This window comes from Ascaphus truei, chromosome 6, assembly GCF_040206685.1.
Source record: "Ascaphus truei isolate aAscTru1 chromosome 6, aAscTru1.hap1, whole genome shotgun sequence".
Taxonomy (NCBI): Eukaryota; Metazoa; Chordata; class Amphibia; order Anura; family Ascaphidae; genus Ascaphus; species Ascaphus truei.
In genome coordinates, this window is record NC_134488.1 from 58,011,658 (window position 1) to 58,034,464 (window position 22,807).

Genomic DNA, 22,807 nt, shown 5'->3' on the forward strand with positions numbered 1-22,807 from the left:
CCAGTGGTATAGCAACACCCATGGCTGGAGCCAGGGCAGGTAACCCACAAACTCACGGTCACCAACAAGGCCTATCACCAGACATAGTGGCTGCGCAGTCACACACACATTGGTATATGACTTGGGAGTGCGAGACATTGGGTTGGGGTTACTGGACACGGGGTGGGATCACTCTGTGGAAGGTTAGCGTCCACCGTGACGCATAAAGGTTAGCGTCCACCGTGACGCATAAAGTGTTAGCGTCCGCTGTGGCGCCTAAGGTGTTCGCGTCCGCCGTGACGCATAAAGTGTGGGCTCCTGCCGTGGTGCAAGTTAGCGTCTGGCGAGACGCCGTAGTCAGGTTGCCCTTAGCGAGGGACACCTGTTGCTATGTGTTGATGTTACATGTCTTCTATGCATGTTAGTAAAGGTATTAGTCATTATCAAATCAGTTGTACGTGGTTATTGTGTATTGTCCTGCGAGGAACCACTCCCCCTCTGGTGGGAGCCATCGCAGGTGGAGGCGCTGTACCGAGTAAGCGGTTGTCCATAGTATTGTAATTGCCCCAGGTTCCCCGTGGCGGAAGCTCAGCCCTCCTGTGAGCCAACAGGTAGAGCACTAAACACCAAGTAACAGTGTATGTTCCCTGCACCCCCACCCTGTATCTGCGATTGGGGGGGGGGGGAAACCCGTTACACTTATGAGAAGATAAACAGATAAGTATTTAACTATATAATTTGCCAACTTGGATGTAGCACTTGGCTTTTTTGTCTTTTGTTCTATACATGACGTCACAATCCTAGTAGCACTCTTTGTGACACAAATATAGAGATAATACACTGGTTACCTTCCTACTGAAGGTAAATGGCCCAAAGCAGAGACAGACCTTGTGCAGTACTGAATGTGTGCCCACAGCCTGGAAATAGAAACAGACAGACACAGACAGAACTGGAACCCCCCGGGAGATGAGACTGTGCCAGCGATGTGAGCTAGGAGAGGTAGAAGATGAAACACACTTGCTGCTGCACTGCACACAATACTCATGAAGTGAGGAGAGCCCACTAGGAGAAACTCACAGCTCATATATATATATATAAATTATAATAATAATAATAATAATATATATATGTGAAAAGGAGTGCTACTGAGCGTGGCAAATGTATACAACAAAAAACAGGGTTGCCCAATGCTACATCCAATTGACAAAACATATCTGGTAATAAGTATAAAGTACAAATACTTCAATAATATTTTTCTTGGTTATTTAGTTAAACCCTTTGACCAAAGCATCATAAGCCTACATAGCACGTCAAGGTAAAACCAAATTTGCAGGTCCTAACACTAAACTGTGAACCTTTCCTTTTACCTCTGTATGAGGGGAAACAACCTCAGTGAGTCTTGTCCATACAGCAAAACGAGAGAACCTCCCAAGTTAAAAAGGTGGGGAGGGGTAAACTCTGGGAGGAGGGGTCACCTACCTCCAAACAACTGTTGCCAGTAAGAAATTAAATTAACACACACATTCCCAGTAAGCTCAAACTCCAAAACCCACCACTATATATATATATATGTGTCAAAAGGAGTGCTACTGAGCGTGGCAAATGTATACAACAAAAGACAGGGGTGCCCAATGCTAGATCCAATTGACAAAACATATACAATATCGTAATAAGAAAAAAGTACAAATACTTCAATAATAATAATTTTCTAAACGCTTTGGCCAAAGAGTCATAAGCCTGCATACCAACGTCAAGGTATAACCAATATGTTTTGTCAATTGGATGTAGCATTGGGAACCCCTGTCTTTTGTTGTATACATTTGCCATGCTCAGCAGCACTCCTTTTGACACACACACACACACACACACACACACACACACACACACACACACACACACACACACACACACACACACTGCAAATTTGGTTATACCTTGACGTTGGTATGTAGGCTTATGACGCTTTGGCCAAAGGGTTTATCTAAATAACCAAGACAAATATTATTATTGAAGTGTTTGTACTTTATACTTATTAACATATATGTTTTGTCAATTGGATGTAGCATTGGGCACCCCTGTCTTTTGTTGTATTGATTTATATATATATATATATGATGTGGTGGATTCGGGTTCTGAGCTTACGGGGGCCGTGTGTGTCTGCAAAATACATAGATACACTGTTGCTAATTAGTGCACAACTCACGTACGGTAGCATCTAATCTTAAGTGCAGAGGACACTGCAATTCATTCTTAAAATAGTGTACGAATGGCAGTAATTTTGAAATACCAGTCCCCTTTTGTAACCACAAACCCATATTGTGCCTCTTATAATCAATCAATCAATCATCAATGATGACCAAGAAGTTCTCTAAGGAAATATCATGAAGATCATTCTGAGTATGCTTGAAGTATAATGTCAATGTATTGTACGCCCTTCTATTACTCACAGGGTGTAAACATTGTTCTGAGGTTAAATGAGTAATTCTTCACTTGGAAGTCCAAATTGTTCTTGTGGTATTCCAACTCTTAAAGGCAAGTAAAAATATGTAAATGTTGGTTGTTCTACTGCATAGGATTGAATGACTAACATGTTTGCAAAGCATATTTGATAAAGAAATGTATATGTATTTAATAATGCATCCTTTAAATTATGTAATATATTTGAATTTCCTTGAAGTATCGTTCATACTTGTTGTAACCTGAAGCACGGTTTTATTTTATGGTTAACAGCTTTGTGGTTTTCTTTTAAGTATCCCGATGTCTCATGGGTATTCTTCCAAAACTGCAGGATGCTAAATCCCATCTAGAATATTAGTTGTTTGGTTTTAGTAAAAAGAAAGAAAATGTATTTTACCGGAACCATAACTTATTTTATCAATTATTTAACGTTACTTGTGTAGTCAGGTCCCCTTCTGGGTTATTACTTTTAGCTCTTCCAGCACTAACCTTCGCGGCGGTCGGGGATTCCCCTTGAGCTACGGTGGGGAGGATGAGGTGCAGGGCAGCTGGGGGAAGTGAAGCGGCTGCATCTAGGGCGATCGTGTCGCCGGTGGTTTCCGAAGCAGGGCGTCGCCATCTTGCGCAAGGTTCGCACATGCGCAGAGCAGCGGCCATGTCAGGTTGCGCAGGCACAATGCGCAGGGCGTACGCAGCGGCCCATAGAGACAGGTTTAGCAAGGAACTACAAGTCCCATGAGCCTGAAGAGCCTGAGACATGTGACGCATGGCAGCCAATCGCGCGACAGGATTCCGCTGGAGACAGTTGTAAAAGTTTGGAACGCTGCAAGGGTGAGGCAGTTGATGCTGGGAGATAGAGAGGGGAGGAGGTGCGTATGCAGGGGTCAGTGACCCACTGCATTAGGTCAGTATACCCCTAGGCCCCAGTTAAGGCCCTGAGTCACCTCCAGCTTGTAGTTGCTGTAGGGACAGCTCTTTGTGTAGGGACCTTGCCTGTAGTATTCAGTAATAGTCAGGCGCTGCCAATTAATATATTCATTGCCCCAGGCTCCCAGTGGCGGAGGCTCAGATCTCTGTGAGCCTACAGGTATATGCAGCACTAGTAGACCCGTCTTGGCAAAAGGGAAAGAGATCTACACTTTTTTCTGTCAAACATATTTTCTTATACATTAAAATATTGTAGTGGACAACAAATAATAACAGGGAAACAACACTTGAAAGAGAAAATAAAGGTGGAAAAATGTGAATGCACCTGAAGTGTGATAATAATTATGAATAAATATAATAATACTATTACTACTAATAATAATAATAGTAATAATTGTAAGATGACAAAGTGTTATTAAATTTATGCTTAATAATGATTACTGGTGTATTTTATAGTAAGATACTAGATAGGGGACCCCCGCATCTGTCGATAGATATGATGTGATTTTGATGTAGGTGCTCCCTAGGTAAGTATTAATGAACAACAAACAGAGAAAAGAAACCTAGTTTGGGCACTCTAGTACATCAAATGGGTGAGGTATGGAGGATTTAAAACAACTTTAATAAATCACTAAATAAAATATTGGGGATTAAAACGAGTATTAAATGCTGTGATCCTAGGGTCTGAACCTGTGATAACAAGTTCTGGATCGGTAATGCGGATGGCAGAAACACTCAAAAAGGAGTGTCCTGCAATCAGAAAGGTGAGTAAAATACAAACACCTGTGTGTATAACCAGAGGTGTAGGACTCAACTGTTTAGGTAGGTCTCAGTGCACATATCCTGAGTATATAATATATGGGGAAAAAAAAAAATATATATATATATATATATATATATATATAGTAACCACACAAAAAGACCCTAGCTTGGTCTGCCGATAGACAAGAACAGTGATTGAGGCACTGCGACTCCACAGTAGCTAGATAAATGTTACTGGAGGTAGGGTCAGTAATTGTGCGGTGTAATGATGTGTCAGGGTAATGAAGTTAGACCCAGGTACCTAAAAAGATAATATATCTTAGGTATATTCAAAACTGGGTATGTGGGGGTTAATGTATTCCCCAGCCAAAAATGTTAGGCAAGAAGTATGTGGGGAAAACCAGAAGAGAATTCAAACAAAGGATTCTTGAACACCTGGGCACCATCAGGAATAAAACTGACACCCCTGTATCTAGGCATATGAACATATGCCACAATGGGAACACTGACTCCATTAAATTTGTTGGCATTGACAAATACTCACCTGGCGTTAGGAAAGGAAATTGGGACACAGACCTTTTGAAAAAAGAAGCAAGGTGGATATATACCCTGGGGACACTGTCACCTAGAGCAGGGGAGCGCAAACTTTTTGTGCTGCGCCCCCCTGTCACTCTGCCCCCGGCTCTCGCGCCCCCCTGCCTACCTTCATTCGCGTCAGATGACGTCACACGCCCACGCAGCGTCAAGTCACATGGTGCCGTGGCGTCTATTGATGCCGCGTTGCCATGGCGACGCAACACAGACGGCTGAATCCCGGTAAGTAAACAGTTGCAGGGGCCTCACGCGATCCCCCGGCATTTAATTTAAATGCCTGGGGGAAGAGCGCGGGGCCTCTGCAACTGCCCGCGCCCCCCCAGCACAATCTCCCGCCCCCCCTGGGGGTCGCGCCCCCCACTTTGCGCACCGCTGACCTAGAGGACTAAACGAGGGGTTTATGTTCTCACCTTTTATTTGATATCCCACTACTTTCTCTGGTATTTCTGAACAAATAAGAACATGTTTATTCACCATCCTTTGTGAGTTAGTCTACACCCCCTGCTAGCCCAGTCGCTGGATTAGGTTAGTACCCAAGGATTACAGTCATTACTATTACTACTATTATTATTATTATTAATCATTGATCATACCAAGGGTGGATATATACATACACCTATTAATTGTTAACACTACAATATTGCTATCTACCATTACTCTCCTACACTCCACTAGGGACATGAAATAGGTCCCCAATGCCTGCACAAACATAAACTATCATAGCATCAGCCTTCACTCTGGCATTTCTATTGATACTGCAATACAAATTAAAAAATACAATAAAAAACTTGAAAAAATAAAATTACTTACATTCAATATTTTTCTTACCTTTAGATGTCTTCACCATCCAAATTCCGGTGTATCAGGAAGCTCTCGATCAGCGACGCCATCTTCCGCAATCCTCAGCCATTCTTCATGATCCTCAGCATTAGGTAAAAAAATCTTTTTTCTTCAATATTCTTTCTTCAATGTTCTTTACTTGCAATTCATAGGGAGATGTCATGTCGGCTTCTTACGCTAAAATGAGACGGAACAGGCCGTATTAAAGGCCCGTGACCTCACATTTTAGGGTCAGATGGTACAGCTCCAATCCAATTGGACATTGTACCACGTGACAGGCTTTTAAGAAAAATTAAGGATGTGATGTCATCTCCAAGGAAGGTACGTCACATTCTTAAAACCACCTGGGTGCCATCACATGGTACCACAGCCAATCGGATTGTCCCCAATCTGATTGGTTGAAGTACTGTGACATGTTGATATACCACTAATCCCATTGGTTCCTGTACCATGTGATAGCAAGCTTTTTTTTTTTTTTTTTAAAAGGATCTGACATCCCCTTAAAGATGATGACTCATCCTTTTAAAAATAATGGAACATGTCACATGGTACTTCAACCAATCAGATTTTCCCCAATCCGATTGGCTATAATACTATGTGATCGCAGCCATTTTGGTATAAGGATGTGCCGTACCTCCCTTGGAAATGAAAATAAAACATGTTACATGGTACATTGTCGTATCAGATTGTTCAGATGGTAATCTGACCTTAAAATGTAATGTCACAGGCCTTATACAGATGCAGCAGCCATTATTTTAACAAATCACGCTGTGTATACCTCGGAATACCCATGTCATGGCGCGGGATTTCTTCCAACCGTACCGCCTTAAAACGCGTGCATAAAAGGGCATTTTAGTGTTGTGGCTTTTAAACATCTGAAATTGGCACAGTAGTACAGTAGCACAGTAGCACAGTAGTACAGTAGCAGAATACACACATTAAAACTCATTCATTTCATTGCATTTAATTGCACACAATCCATGAAATTCAAACAAAGCAACAGCGATAAACATGTGTGCCTGGGACAATTGGCCGCGTTTATGCCGTGTGGAGTACAGCAGTGCACACGAAAACAGTTCCGTGATTTCTTTAAATAATGGCAGCTACATCTGTATAAGGCCTGTTCCATCTCATTTTAGCTTAAGAAGCTGACGAGACAACTGTAAGGGTTCCGGTCCTGACTTTGGCTGGAACTCATCCTTACAAGGATATAGAGCTTCCAGGCAATGTCCTCCCTGTACTTGGCAATTGGAATCACCTGGTTCTGGACTCACATTGTAGTCTGCTTCATGCTGCCTGCTATGCAGTTCTGTCCCTATTGGCTGCCCATGCTATTTAGGGTCAGCACTTCCCCCCAGGAAGTGGCTGAGCATAGTCCTTTCTTCCTTGTAACTGTGTTGTCACAAGCACCTCTGCTTGGCCTTTTTTGGCCTTCCTGTGCTGAAGCCCCTGTGCTGAAGCTTCCTGTGTCCTGGAGCCTCCTCCGTTCAGAAGCCGTTCCCGTGCTGAACCCCTGTTCTGAAGCTTCCTACTTCTTTAAGACTTCCCCTTCATTACGCTGCAGCATCTACACTGAATCACCTACACCGAAGCCCTCACTGTTCCTGAGGACCTCCTGTGCTGGAGCAGCTGGGATGTATCCCCTGCACTGTAGGAGTCCTGTCCCAGAGACATTCCCTTGCGGAGCAGCACCTACGCTGAAGCTCTTCACTAAATCCTACCTGATGCCGACCCCAGCCTGTGACCTTGACCATCCTCCTGTGCCACCTGCCTTGACCCAAGCCTGTGACCTCAACCTACGCTCCTGTGCTACCTGTCTTGACCCCAGCCGGGATACCGTTAACCCTGCCTTCTCCAACCTCGACCGGCTATGCACGATGACGGAACCCGCAATTCGGACCCGGCTTCATGGTCTTAGGTTGGTTTTTATCTATCCCCACCTCAGCCCCACGGTCCGGTCCTGGTTTGTGGTGAGCATGAACTTTACAACAACATCTACTTATGGATTACAAGTAAAGAAGCTTGAAGAAAGAAGATTCAAGAGTGAACATTGAAGAAAAAAAGATTTGACCTGATGCGGAGGGTGGCGTCTCGGATCAAGAGTTTCCTGATACATCAGGATTTGGAGGGTGACAACATCTAAAGACATCTAAAGGTAAGAAAAACATTGAATGTATGTAATTTAAAATTTTCAGGTTTCTTTATTGTATTTTTACCTTTTTTCTTTTGCTTTGCCATTGACTGCCAATGTATTTATCTGTGCCCTTTTAGGCTATAGATAAGTACAGTAACATGCAATGCATTTTTTGGCAAATGGTTGTGTTTAATTAATTGTTATGTTTTCTACTTCTGTTGATTGTTTTGAGTTAATTGTTATGTTTTTGGATGGCTGGTTTTTATTGAATGTTTGGATTGTTTAGGCATTTGATTTCTTTTATTCTTGTAGTGATTAGTCTTTTTATTTATTTTATTCTTCTGGTGATTAAGTGTTTGGTTTATTTGATTGTTCTTGTGTTTAGGTGCTTGGGTATTTTTAATTGTCGTCTCTTTTTTGTGCTGTTGTTTTTTTTAGGCTGCCCATTGACTGCTGTAGTGGCTTATCATTAAGGGCATGATTACTACTGTGTCAATCAATGGGTAGAGGGTGGGGATAGTTGCCCCAGGGGTGGGTGGTTAGGCCGCCTGGGTGAGTAGCGAGGGAGGGGGGTTAACACCTTAATTACTTTACCAGTTACTAATCCTAAAGTGATTAAAGGGTTAGGGGCCATTAGATTGTCTTTTTTATTGTGTTCCTGCCAACGGAGGACATGGACGCGGAGGATGGTGATGAGGATGGCCTTCATCCTGGCAGGGGTAAATACAAGTTTTATTTACTTTATGCTGGCTGGATAATGTTTTATTTGGAATGGGCAAATGCACTATTATCCATATCTGGATAATAGTTATTTTGCCCATTATTGTACTTAAATATTATGGTTGTTGGGGGCAGAGGGAGTGCCCATTGAGAGCATAGGTAACCACACTGGCAATGAATGGGTGTATTGGCTAGTATTGGGGTATAATGTTTATTGTGGGTAGCGTGGGTGGGTGAACGTGGCATTTGGCCCACTCTGATGGTGAGAGGGTAACCAGGCTCAACAATAAAGGTTAAGCCTGTCTGGTTACCTCTGATCCATGTATTGGGGTTCAGGAGTGTCAGCTCTTGAGCCAGTGATTGTCAATGCATGTCTGTAATTTATGACAGTAAAGAATTTTTGTGTTTTTACCTTTCCAGGAGTGCCAGCAAGCAGATTGCTAGGTTATGAGTTTCAAAGGGGGGTTTACGGAGAAATCGTTGTCAGAATATGTCTATCTAGCCGAATTCCAGAGTTGCTAAATACCTCAAAAATGTACCCGGGAATCAGGACGGATTCTCGGATACATTGCTCCAGCAAAATCTTGCCTTGAAAACGCTTGCCCGACTCACCGCTAGGATTTCCTGCTTCAGCACAGACCAGAAAAGTAAATGGGGCATAGGGATGTGTGGTATCCCTAGAATGGTAAAGGGGTCCCTAGTTTAAGAGGGGGTGCCCAGTTAATGCCCAGGTCCCCCGGAATCCGATATAGGGGTTCTGGGGTTACTCCAACCATACATAAGGTTGCAAGGAGCTTTAAAGTCTAAGTCCGGTATAGTGTGGTGTGAATATGGCTAGTAGGAATAAAAGTGCAAGATTTTTATTCTATTCCTCATAACCATAAGACTTAGGAAAGTATAAAGTATATATTTTATTAAACAGTATGTTTAAAGTGTGTATATGCTTGTGCACTGTATAATGAGCTGGGTGTCAGGATCCGTGATCCTCGGCACGCTCAGCTCGTTCCTCGCTTGCCACAACCCGTGCCCGGGTCTTCCGCTTCTTCTGCCTCCTGCAGCACATCCCGCCTGCCGGCATATACCAGCATTCCATCTAGGGGCGCGCACTGACTACACTGCACTAAATGTGTCCCCGCTGGCCTCGCCTCCAGGCTACGCTCGCGTGGTGATGCCACGTCATGTGATGCACTCGCACACATGCGCAGAATCTTCCTCGGTCCTCTGTCTGTACTACACCTGTTGATAATTCCTCTGTCTAATGGGATACACCTGTGCTGTCTTTACAGCCAACCACAGCCAGGCATACTACTGAGTATTCTCCAACCTCATTGGACTATCTCCCTTTATATGCTCAGCTGCCACACTGGCAAATTGGCTGAACATAAACCTTCCTGCTAGCGAAGTGTTCACTGCTGTCTTGCCTCCAGTCTTGTCCTGCTCCAGTTCCTTGTTCCTGACCTTGGCTACTCTTCCGGACTCCGCTCTTCTCTTCTCCTGACCTCGGCTACGTACGACCACCCGCACCTCTCCCATACTGACCTCGGCAAAGTACCACAATGATCCGCCTCTCTCCAATCCAGACCATGGCTCCTCCTACGATCCGCTACTCTCCAACACCAACCTCGGCAAGTATTACTGACTATCCAGACCTCTCCTACCACGACCCGGCTACCTCGACCAATCTACACACCAGACGCAACCATGCGGCTGTGGGTTGGTGTAATATCAAATCCCCACCTCGGCCTCGTCACGCCTTGTTTGTGGTGAGCACTCCGTTACACTGGGACTTTCAGGTCCAGGGTTCAGAGAGACCATGTGGCTACCAAGCTTGATGCCATCAAGTCTCCTTGGATCCCTGACATGAAAGCCTAAGAGGTTGCCAAGTGTGCAAGCCATTTGGGTACCGGAGTTAGGCTCAAGTACTCACGTCCTGGGATGAATGGAAGTCCTCGGACCACCATTTGCCCCAGCCCAGACTTTGAGGAGCCTAACTTCTGCATGACAAGTGGCAGAGGTACCAGGTTGGCGCATGCCCTTGTCAGATTCTGAATGCACGCTTGCCTGGCTTTGGTAGACTGGCAGTGCTTTGATTGGCTGGCTCTAAGCATTCTAAGCATCAAAACATCAGCAGCAAATTTGAATGTACAAAAAGATTGTCAAGGAGAAATAGCAGCGAGCCCACTTCTTACGGCCCAGTTCTGAGAATTGAACGTAGCGGTCGCAGCTAGGATTTCAAGCCGAAAATATTTCCAGGACGTTTGGAACTAAGTCTCGGTCAAGTTATTTCAACTCCTTCTGAGCAGATGCAGCGTTGGCGTCAGGAACCTCATGCCGATTTGAGTTCTAGGAAATTTCGGGACAAGTCCCGGTCAACCAAAGACTTTGTTTTTACATTCTATTTGAGTTAGGAAAGTCTAGTTTTCAGCCCCAGACCCCCAGTAAGGGTGTTCTCATATATTTTGTGTTTCATTGTGCTTAGCCTATTTTAAGTGAATAAATGACAATTTATTTTACCACCTTGTTTTGCTCAGTGTTATGATCCCGGTATTAAAGGTGTAACAGGCAGGCAGGTAGGCAGTATTAACTGCTAAGGTAATGAAGGGGTTAACTCCTCATGCAGCCCACCATGGGCCAAATACCACTTCACCCACCCCCGCTACCCACAATAAACAGGGCACTGGTAGTTAACCCCTTCATTGCCTTAGCGGTTAGGCGCTAAGGTAATGGAGCTGCCTGTAAATGTATTTTTATTGCATCGGATTGAAGCCGGGGTTCTCCAGAGCTGATATTAATGTGTGTCAGCTCCGTACTGTAGATTCACAGCTTCAATCCGATACAGGAAAAATGCATTTTTTCCCAAGTCCTGCTCTGAGATCTCATCTCACCACCTTAGAGCTGGCGAGATGAAATCTTTGATAAAACCACATAAAGAGCTCGATGAGTTTATAGAGGCTACTAGAATAGTGTGACTTAATCAAAATTGCAATTTTTGGCCTGTTGGCAGCTCCCTTTCGATGTGTTTGGCCAGGAGTCGGAAAACGCGAAAAAATGTCTTCCCTGTTTGATTTGACCAACTCATCGAGGCTTTCTGAAATAGCTATCTAGCAACATTTTGCAATAGCTGCTCAAAATCCTTGATGTTGGTTATCAAACCTACTACAAGCTCTGAACAAGCTCCTCACCCCTACCACTTGCAACACTTATCACCTGAGATCAGACTCCAAAAGACTGTTCATGGTCCCAAGGCTCAACAAAGTATCCGGACGTTCCTCCTTCTCCTACCGTGCACCCCAAAACTGGAACAACCTACCAGAGACTCTCACATCCACCACCAGTTTAAGTTCTTTCAAATATAAGGCTGTCTCACATTTTAATCTGGTCTGTAACTGTTTCATACGCCCATAATATATATTTTCTTTAACTGTGCACGCAATGTCTTGTATATAATGTATACCCTGTTCATTTATGTAACTGTATTTGTAACCATGTATTATTTGTTTTACTCTGTGCCCAGGACATACTTGAAAACAAGAGATAACTCTCAATGTATTACTTCCTGGTAAAATATTTTATAAATAAATAAATAAATACTAGAATAGGCCTCAAAGTGTTTCAGGGGGAGGGGCACTTTGGGAAAGGCTAGAATTAAACGCTTTTAGTAGCAAGAACCTGAAGAATTTGCTTTTTGAGATATTTCTTTCCACATGCAGTTGTTCAAAACTAAACTAGCTGCCTTTCTTGTTCAAGTCCAGAATTATCTCTATGCCTGCCTCACACAGTTTAAATAAGTTTTAGTTTGGAGGTCAGGAAAGAACTCGGGTTACCCCAGAGAGGCTTCATTAGTGTGTAGGTGGAGGTAAGAGCAAATTTTTATACGGATCGAGTTCCAAACATGTGGAGTGGGAAATAGTAGGAATATTAATAGGCCCCATGCTATTTATCCAGACCTGGTAGGGAAGCCACAGCACTTCTCCCAGATCAACTGGGAAAGCCTGTGAGGCCTCTAGTTCTACCCATCTTCTCAGCTTTGGATGGGAGTGCTAGAGGACCAGCTGAGATGCCTGGGCTGTTCTATAGTAAACCAGGAGACAGGGCAGAGCCAAGCCACCGGCTTGGGTAGGGACGTTTAGAATCCTAAGCCTCTTGTTATTCCAGATGAATTTAGAAATTCATGACTGGTGGTCCCTGATGTATTTTAGCTTTACAGGAATGGGGAGAGTGTTAAATATATACAGTAGATGGGGGAGAAGGTTAATCGTGACCAGAATCAGAATTTTTAGAGATTTATAGCAGGAGCATCAAACGATTGTCAGCTTAGGTAAAAATGTAGAATCATATACAGCTGCGCCAGCCTTTATTCTAAATCAGGAACATATGGGTATTGACCCTTGGAGTACCGAGTCTCCAAACCACAGAAAAGTACAGAATCTGCAATCTTCCAATATATATTGGAGCTGACACCACTAAAATAATAACTTATGCAGTATTGATGGAGGAAAAGCAATGATGATACAAGCAGTGGGCTGGTCAATCCTTAGAGATACAGCGGAGCCTCTTCAAAGAAAAGACCCCGAGGTAAATCAAAAACCGGTGCCGTTTAGACTCAAAGCTGCCTGATAAAAATATGGCTTTAAGTGTGTAGTTCGTTACTCACGATACCTGGTCTGCAAGCTGATCAGAATGCTCCGGTGGCCATCTTTGCTTCCTCGTGGTGTCGGCGTGCTCCTATCCGGAAGTGACGTAAGTAGGGAGGGGGTTGGTAACCGTGGTCACAGCACTCCACACAACCAACGCTTGAAAAAGTAAAAAACTTTATTTAAATGCTACAGTGAGCATACAAGCACCACTCTGACGCGTACTCTGACGGACTTTTTCTTCTATGATTGAAGTTTATCTCTAAAGCTGTTAACAAAATACCAAGATTATTCTATTTTTGGCAATTCTACATGTTTATGGGGATCTGCACCTCCAATATCATTCACAACCAACGCTTAGTTCAAATATTTTTATTTTTTGTAGTTTTCTTTATATATTTTTTCTATTAACATTTTTGAACAACAGGAAACTAGATAATCTGAGATAAAAATAAATTTCTCAAGCCATACACATTAAAGGCTTTTTATATATATATCTTTTAAGATGGAAGATGTGGACACTGAAACTGATTGCACTGATGGAGAAACATATGTGGATGCATGTGGGGACAACACAAAGAGGTCAAAAAAGGCAGCACATTTGTTTGATGAGAACACAGAAGTAATTTGTGATGAACCTTCTGATCTCACCCATTATTTTGTGAAACTAGAAAAATTACTAGTAATGAACATTAGGTTATGGTGGGATATTACATCATTAAATAACTATATCAGATGCAACAGGATACCAAGAGGCCTGAGAATTAAAAAGACACCCACATTTGGCTTCACTAACACTCTATTCGAACAGGAGTGGACAAAAGCCCTTGACCAATGTTCTGTAACATTAATGGAGCTGATAATTCAGCAAAAAACCAAAGAGAAGGAAGTACTAATGTCTGACATTAACACCCTCAGGACCAATTTAAAACCATTTGCAAAGATGGAACAATTTGTCAAAAATGACAAAACATTATTATCCAACATAGAGAGTATTGAAGACGCAATAAGCGATAAAAAACATGAAAAGTTCGAAAGAGACCGCATGGATTACATTAAAGGGCAGGTGTACTGCTGGCAGAAACCGCAATTTAAGGACAATCAGGGAGCCAATACAACAAGGGGCTCTAGATCATCCTTCAAAGGGTGGGCGAAGAGCACACCGAATAAATCTATTCTAAAAAGCAGACCTATGGAGGCCTCTAGTATGGACTCTGATGTATCTGATTATGAGGCGAGATCACACTCGGTCTCTTTTGAAGGCTCTACAGACGGTATAAGGGACAATCATGGGAAATCCAGAAGCGATAGTAGATCATCTATCACTACTACCTCGGGTAGATCCAAATCTTCATACCAGCCTTCTTCCTCCTCTTCTTCTTCTTTTTTACCGGCAGGAACACGGCAACAAAAGGAACCAGACGCTCAAGGAGGAAACGGAGAAGCGAGAGGAAGGACAAAAAGGAAGAAGTATACGTAGATCAGGTCAATGATAGTAATAATGTGATTAACCTTTCAGGTGTGGATCTTACCTTTGAACAATTATCACTGTTGAATAAGGGTTTGGGTTTTGCTCCGGTCCAGGACTTTCAGTTGTTTCAAACTGTCATTGATCTTCAAAGATTCACCCGGAAACTGACTTTAAAGAAATTCTTTACCACCAGGAGTTCTTTTGAGGTCACTGACTCCCCAGAACTTGGAAGTCAGTTACCTGTATGTTTAGATGATGATGGCTCCAATGAAATGGGGAATTTGTCTAACCTTAATTTTAAAGAAACATGTGTACTGTCTGACATGGAAGAACTGTTAGAACAACAGGGGGAAAATGTGAATAATTTTTCACAGGCCTTTTTTGGTAATCATAATTCAGGATTAAAAAGAAAATCAATATTCTGCCCCAATTACAATCGGGGACCCTACATTACCACTTTCGAAGGTCTAGTTGAAAGGGATTTGAGGCTATTAGCCCAAGGGTTCACACAGTCTTCCATCCAGACAAAAAACCTAACATATGTAGAATGTCAACAATTAGAACATCTTAAGTCCAGGAAAGACATCATGTTTCGTAAGGCAGATAAAGGCGGGGCATTAGTAGTCCTGTCTACCACACAATATAGACAGGAAGCTCTTAGGCAATTGAGTGATGTTACTCATTACGAACCCCTTATAGGGGACCCTACAGCTAAATTTTCTTTATTGCTTGATGAGTTGATTAGTTTTGGCAAAATTCTGTATGTTATAGACAAAAAGGAAGTTGATTATTTGAGCTGTCCACATCCCGTGATTCCGGTATTCCACCATCTTCCAAAGATCCATAAGTCACTGACGGACCCGCTGGGCCGCCCGATAGTGGCTAGTATTGGATCTTTGGGAGATGGGTTATCGCGGTATGTGGACAGCTACCTTCAACCATTGGTATTCAAACTACCTTCATTTGTTAAGGATTCAGCAGATGTCATGATCGATCTAGGAGACGTGGTCTGGAAGTCACATTATAGATGGGTTACATTGGATGTTGTTTCTTTATACTCTATTATACAGCACCAACAAGGTTTATCAGCGGTTAATCACTTTCTTAATACTTCACAGTTATCTACTTCACTTTGCACTTTCTTAATAGAATCTATCACTTTTTTACTCACTCATAATTATTTCTTATTTGACTCACGTTTTTATTTACAATTATTAGGCACTGCAATGGGCACGAGTTTTGCACCTTCATACGCTAATTTGTTTATGGGTTTTTGGGAAGCACAGTTTATTTATCACAGTAATAACACTTATCGTTCTAATATTGTATTCTTTAAACGGTACATCGACGATCTCATAATGATATGGGACGGCGATGAATCATCATTAAAATCCTTTGTTAATACACTTAATACTAACGACTTAAACATTAGATTTACTTATGAACACAATATAAATTGTATAAGTTTTCTAGATCTCCTCCTCTACATCGATCATGACATGACAATCCAATCACAAATATTTCGTAAACCAAATTCCAGAAACACACTACTCTCTGCTAAGAGCTGCCACCCATGGTCATTAGTTAAGAGCATCCCCAAGGCACAATTTGTAAGATTACGCAGATTGTGCACAAATGATGATAGCTTTATTGCACAGTCAAAAGAATTAACAAATAGATTCCTGGCAAGAGGGTATACACAAAAAATTATCCAAGATGCGTTCGAATCAGCTGAGTCTATGGACAGATCAGTATTCTCTGCGAAGAAAAAGAAAAAAAGAAATAATGTATCTTTAACATATGGCGACGAATGCCCATTATTCATTAGCACATATAGCCGCCAGGCGCAAAATATACGCAATATAATTAACAAACATTGGGCTACATTAGCCTTGGACAAGGATTTAACACAATTTGTAAAGAATGGCCCTAAGTTTACATATCGGAAGGCTCAGACATTAGGGTCACATCTGTCTCCCAGTTTATTTCACACAACACCTGAGTATAAAAATATACGGGGGATACCCAAAGGTTTTTACTCATGTGGAAATTGCTCGATGTGCAAGTATGCATGCAATACTAAGGTTATAAAATATGAGGATGACAAAAAGAGTCATGTTATAAAAGCATTTTTGAATTGCAATACTACCTTTACTGTTTACTTGTTACAGTGCGGGTGCTCTATGCGGTATGTGGGCCGCACAAAAAGAACCTTGAAGACCCGTATCGCCGAACACGTCCGCTTTATAAAAAAGAAAGATGATACACATCCTGTACCCCGACACTTCACGAGATGTAGTAGGGGTGGTATTGCAAATTTTTCATTCATGGCCCTTGAACACATCTCCCAAGGCGTACGGGGAGGAGATAGGGAAGGCACGCTTAATCGGCGTGAAATGTATTGGATATACACCTTACGCACTCTTCACCCGCTCGGTATCAACCAGGAGTGGGAACTCAAACACTTCCTGGCTGGCTGAGCGGATGGGGAGTGTCGGGGTGTATTTTGCCATTATAGTCATAATTTTGTATTACCATTTGACTACTAATGTTTGTATGGACTTCTATTTGCATATGTTGTATCCGCTATATTGCATTTGGTATGATACTACACTATAGACTTTATAATCTTGGCACATATGTGCAATAATATGTGGTGCATATGGTATAATTATATGATACAAATAATTGGTAATCAGAGACAGTGGTTCCACATTATTCTCTTTTTCTGTAAGTAATAATAAGTCTGTTTCCATGTTGTTCATGTATTATTTGATTATATATATCAGTGAGCATTACTAATTCTTTGTTTTTAATCCTAGTTTATGTAATCCGTGTAATTAATGCATTTTTTTAATAGTATATGTGGGGTTTAAATACCTGGTTCCTTTAAGGGAATGACGTTTGACTTTAACATTATCAGTTTAAAGGGAGGTCCTTGCCAATTAGGGAGGTACTTATGACATACGTCACTTCCTATATAAGTTCCGGTATTTGTGGGGATATTCACTCTTTGAAAAAGTCTTTCTATAGACGAAACGTGTCAGAGTGGTGCTTGTATGCTCACTGTAGCATTTAAATAAAGTTTTTTACTTTTTCAAGCGTTGGTTGTGTGGAGTGCTGTGACCACGGTTACCAACCCCCTCCCTACTTTATTCTAAATCAGCCTGCTCTCCCCCCCACACATCGGTTTACCATCAGAAAACTCCAGCAGTCCTGGGGTGCCCCCCCTCTCAGTGGGGGCTTCTTATAGCAGGGTGGTGGTGGAGCCATCTGATTTGTGACCCCACAGCAACCATCACAGTCCGGGGAGGAAGTGCTGCAGGAGGGCTGTGAAACAGGCACAGAGACTGTTAGGGGAAAGACTTAGTGCAAGCAGCCTGCACGTTTACACATTTCTGGCCGCACACACTGTTGACAAATAACTATTAAAAAAAAGGAAAGAAAAGAGGGCCGCATTAAAGATGGCCGTGATGTAGTGGAGCTCCACTGACCCAGTGCGCGCCGCGCGTAATTACCACCGCCAGGTTGCCACTCTTGAGTGCCAAGGGGATCAGATGGACGAGTGAAGGTTAAAGGGGTAGAAGCACCAGAACTGCGAATCCTCACAGTTATACAGGGATATACCAAATAAGTACACATGGGAAGGATGTTGATCCAGGGAGTAATCTGATTGCCAATTCTTAGATTCAGGAAGGAATTTATTTTCCCGCTTATGAGATATCATTAGATGATCTGTCACTGGGGTTATTTGTTTGCCTTTTAATATACTGTAAGTACAAATATTGGATAAAGTATCAGTTGTCTAAATTTAGCATAGGTTGAACTTGATGGACGCATGTCTTTTTTCAAATTAATTTACTATGTAACTATGTAATCTTACTCACTGATAACACAGAATATTACGTCATAATGCAAAATATTAGAGATGATCCATAGTATTCAATGGTACTGATAATGCAGAATATGACAGAGTATCCCACCATAATGAGCCAGATGTTAAAATAACCCTGGCTGCATCTATATACAGTACATGTAGGACATCTTATGGAGCATTCACTTTTCACTGTGAAATAGCACCTCCTTGTGAATAAAGGCCAATGTCCCATTAATATCTTCTAGACACAATACACGTGAATACACATTACATTAACCATCAAACACCATACTGTTTAAAAGAATACTAGAATTATGTCTAATCCCATTTTAATAACAGAATACAGGGAGTTAGATAAAATAAGTACCAGTTTTAACAGGATAACAGTAATTATGGCTGTGCATTAATTGCCTTTGTAAAGCATTTTGTTTTTCTAAAGATTAAAAATAGGATTAAAAATAGGATAGTTTGATTTGGTGCAAACATCATAAACCAGTTTTTTTTATTCACACTCTCCTATGGCCTATAATTTAATTACAAAAGAAAAAGGCATTAGGTCTAAATATCTTCACTTTAATACATTCATTAAAATCAAGTGCAAAGTAGAAAGAGACAAGGTGTACTTTATTTTAATTAATTTATTAAAGTGAAGATTTTAAGGTCTTGTATTAAGCATTTTTTTTGTTTTGTATAGTCGTAGCTGTCAGCTCCTCTGATGAGATTTAAAGGGATCCCTATTTGTTCCCTAAGCACCTCTCTATCTATAACTATTTAAAACAAACAGTGGTGCTGTTTGCAATCTTTTTGTCTTTTGCTTCTCTAATGATAGTTTTGGCTGAGACACAAGTCATCAATGCAAGCCTCCTGGGTCGTCCCTTATGCTGTTAATATTATATTTTTATTGATATGTCTGTTTTCTCAGAGCAAACCCATAGTATTCTTATTGAATAAAGGTACTATTTGACGGTGCACCCTCTTGATAAAAACACAAAGTATACAGAGGGGTAAAATAAATGCGCTGGTACACTGAATGGTTCTTGGAGAATGAAAAGTTCTATAGTCCTGGGTAAAGTTTAATGGTGTATAGTGCAATCTTCTTCGAGTTGTTCCCAAACCTCTTGTAGACTGAAGACACTATGAGAAAAAGGCAGAAGAGCACACACAACAATTCAATAGTGTAGTACCCTTTAAACTGTAATATGAGAATACACATATAAAAACACAAAAACAATCATATGAGAATGAGTGGATATAAATATGTCTGTCAATAAATGTGACAGAATAATGAAAAAAGGAGACCACAAAGGAAGAAGAGAGTGAAGGAAATTAAGATGCAATAACCAGGTGGGCTCTGCAAATCTGCATGTGAGCTCAGAGTCCCAGCTAGTGTGTTAGCCTGCAGTGTTCTCCGCTACAACATATCCAGCGTCCCACTCCATGTGGTGATGTCGGCGGTGGCGTCGGTTGATGACATCACTTGGCTGGGGCACAGGATCGCTTCACTTGGCTCTGCTACCCAGTTGCTGTCAGATATATTAAAATGTACTAATATAAAATACAGACATATCCCACGATTATATAATATAAAATACAGACATATCCCACAATAAAAGTCCACAATAAAAAACAGAATATAATTATGGGACTAACAAAGCTATTTCTACTTCATATAATTATGCAATGTTAAAAAATGTGATTAAGGGTAAAGACATCCCCAGTGGGCACATTAAAAAGGCTGCCCACTGGAAAGGTCACACCCATGAATCATACAGACAGATGTCAATGAGAACAGGGATAAAAAAAAGGGAAAGAGAAGACAAATTAGTACATTTCATATTGTAAGTACAGATATTTCTCTCTCACCATATCAGGAATAGAGTAAAAAAAAGAATGAATATCTATGGCATCATTGGAATACAAAAAAGGGTGAATTTCAATGATATTCATGTCATTAGGATACTAGGTATGATTACATACATTTAAAAAATGTATATGTGAAAAAACACCATATAGTGCTCTTATTGGATGATATGACTCTCACTATGAAAAGAGAGTGTTTTATTCATTTAAAAAAACAATTTAAGTCTATCACCATGGGGATATAGCGTTTTGAGCTTAGAGATCCACAGAGTCTCTCTCTGGGAGAGACTCCTAGTTCTATCACCTCTTCTTCTGTTGGCCTTAATATGGTCAATACCCATATAGATTAACCCATTAGAGTCTGAATCATGTTTTTGCTTGAAATGTTTCGACACATTCTGGGACTCCAACCCTATACTAATGTTGCAAATGTTTTCCAGTATCCTCGTACTCAGTGGTCTAGTGGTACGACACACATACTGAAGATTACAAGGACACTGGAGCACATACACCACATAGGGGCCTATTCACTAAACAGTGATAAGTTGCTTAATGCACGTTAAATGCCCTTATACCACGATATTGCCTGCTTTGCTATTCACTAAACAGTGATAACAGTGCAGTATTGCACTATAACGGCTTTTTAATGACCTTTAACACTCTGAGAAAACTGTCGTCCGACAAGGCAAAAAAAAGCCCCAAATCATTTTTTTGCAAGTAACTGCTATTCACTAAAGAGTGATAAGCATATCGAACTTTAACATCTTGCAATATTTTGTTGTTAGCTAAAGTCTGGTGCTAAAGATATGGCAAGATGCATGAAAGCATGTTCTTTTATTTTTACTGCACAGTATTGATACCGAAAGAGAGTGGGTACCCCCCAGATACCCGCGCGGACCCCCGGATATCCCTGGTGGGCATCCCCGCCGGTCTCCGGTATCAATCCTGTGCAATAAAAAAAATTGCAGCCCGTTTCATTACCTTAGCGGCTAGCCGATTACCAATAGCAGGCACTGCTGTTGGTAACGGGCTGAGTGAAGCTTGTAGTTGGGTGGGTGTTTAGGTCTTGCGGGAGTGTCACAGTAGAAGTAAACCCCTTCGTTACCTTACCGGTTTCAAGGCAATGAAGGGGTTAACCCCTCATGCTACTTTCCCACAAGACCTAAACACCACCCTGGGGTAACTACCACCTTCCCCCACCCCCTGTACCAACAACAGGAATGGGTAAAGTGCTATTAACCAAAGATGCTAGTAGCACTTTTAACCATTCAAAAAAAAAAAAATGACAGTTCATAACGTAAATACAACCCCCCACCCCGAACACCAACACATACAGTACAGTAATGGGCAAAATTACTATTATCCAGATATGGATAATAGTGGATTCGCCCATTAAAAATAAAACCAATCAGCATAAAGTAAATAAAACTTGCACTTACACCTGCCAGGATGAAGGCAATCCTCGTCCTCATCTCCGTCCTTGTCCTCTGTTGACAGCAACATTACAATAAAGAAACAAAACCTAATGGCCACTACCCCCTTCATCACCTGTGTTAGTATCTGCTATAGTAATTAAGGGATTTACCCCCCCCCCACGCTACTCACCCGGGAAGCCTAACCATCCTCTCCAGAGCAACTACCCCCACCCTCTACCCATTGATTGGCACAGTGGTACATCATTCCCATAAAATGCGAGATATCAAATACCTTGCTATTTTGGTTTGATTTAAATTGTGTTCCCTTAGTTCCAAACTTGCAGGCTGTATAACTAATACATTTAAAAAGTTATTTTAAGACATAGCTTTTTAAAATGTACTTGGGGTTTCAAAAGCTCTATACACTATACTTTCCCCCAGTGCTTTATACAGTATGTAAGCAAATAGGCGCCGGTACCCAGGGAATGTGTGGGTTTTCTTACCTTCTCCTGCTCCCCGTCTCTTCCAGCGACATTACGTTGTTGTGACGTCATGTGACATTGCATTATCATTGTAACTCGGCACTGTGCGATGTGGTGGTGTCACATTGACATGGCACCGCAACACTATATGATGTTGCGGTGTCATGGCGATGCGTCGTCACAAGGAGAAGATGCCGGAGATGAAGAGCAGGAAGAAAAGGTAAGAGAAACCCAGAAAAAAAGGTGGTGGTATGTCTTGTCACAAAAGTGCCCTTCTTTCCCCTATGAAGAACTAATAAATTGATCCCTAAAGAGTTATCACATTCTTAAATCATTCCAGCACCAATATAGCTACCAATACATAGAACTAATTTTTATGCTGTAACATTAGGAAAGAGGTGTGTGTAATGAAATGCTTAGTTCTTGCATCCTAATGATTTGGAAGGGAAAATGTTTAATTTTGTCCTTTTAATTGCATACATTTTTTGTGTTTAAGGCCCTGTGCATTTATTTTAACTATTTTCATGTTACCATCATTTTTGAGTGAATTCAGTCTTCATGAAAAATCCAAGTTTAACAAGCAAACTTGGATCTTTAAAATAAATTAAGAATGTGTGCTTAAAATGGCTTTAAAATAGTAGTGGTCTGTTTCTCA

The 22,807-nt window shown here is 41.5% G+C and overlaps 1 protein-coding gene across 3 annotated transcripts in view; it reads left to right on the top strand.

The window, feature by feature from the left end:
* Positions 1-3,280: 3,280 nt before the first annotated feature.
* Positions 3,281-22,807, top strand: part of LOC142497064 (uncharacterized) — a 62,962-nt gene continuing 43,435 nt past the window's right edge. The window contains exons 1-4 of one of the 3 annotated variants that reach the window (XM_075604358.1): positions 3,281-3,340; positions 4,045-4,127; positions 5,554-5,651; positions 14,445-17,620. In XM_075604358.1, coding sequence (XP_075460473.1) covers positions 4,080-4,127; positions 5,554-5,651; positions 14,445-16,998 — 2,700 coding nt within the window. In that variant the 5' untranslated portion in view covers positions 3,281-3,340; positions 4,045-4,079 and the 3' untranslated portion in view covers positions 16,999-17,620. Of the gene's footprint in view, positions 3,341-4,044; positions 4,128-5,553; positions 5,652-14,444; positions 17,621-22,807 lie in introns of those variants that run through there. The other 2 variants (XM_075604360.1, XM_075604359.1) reach the window with 2 other exon arrangements.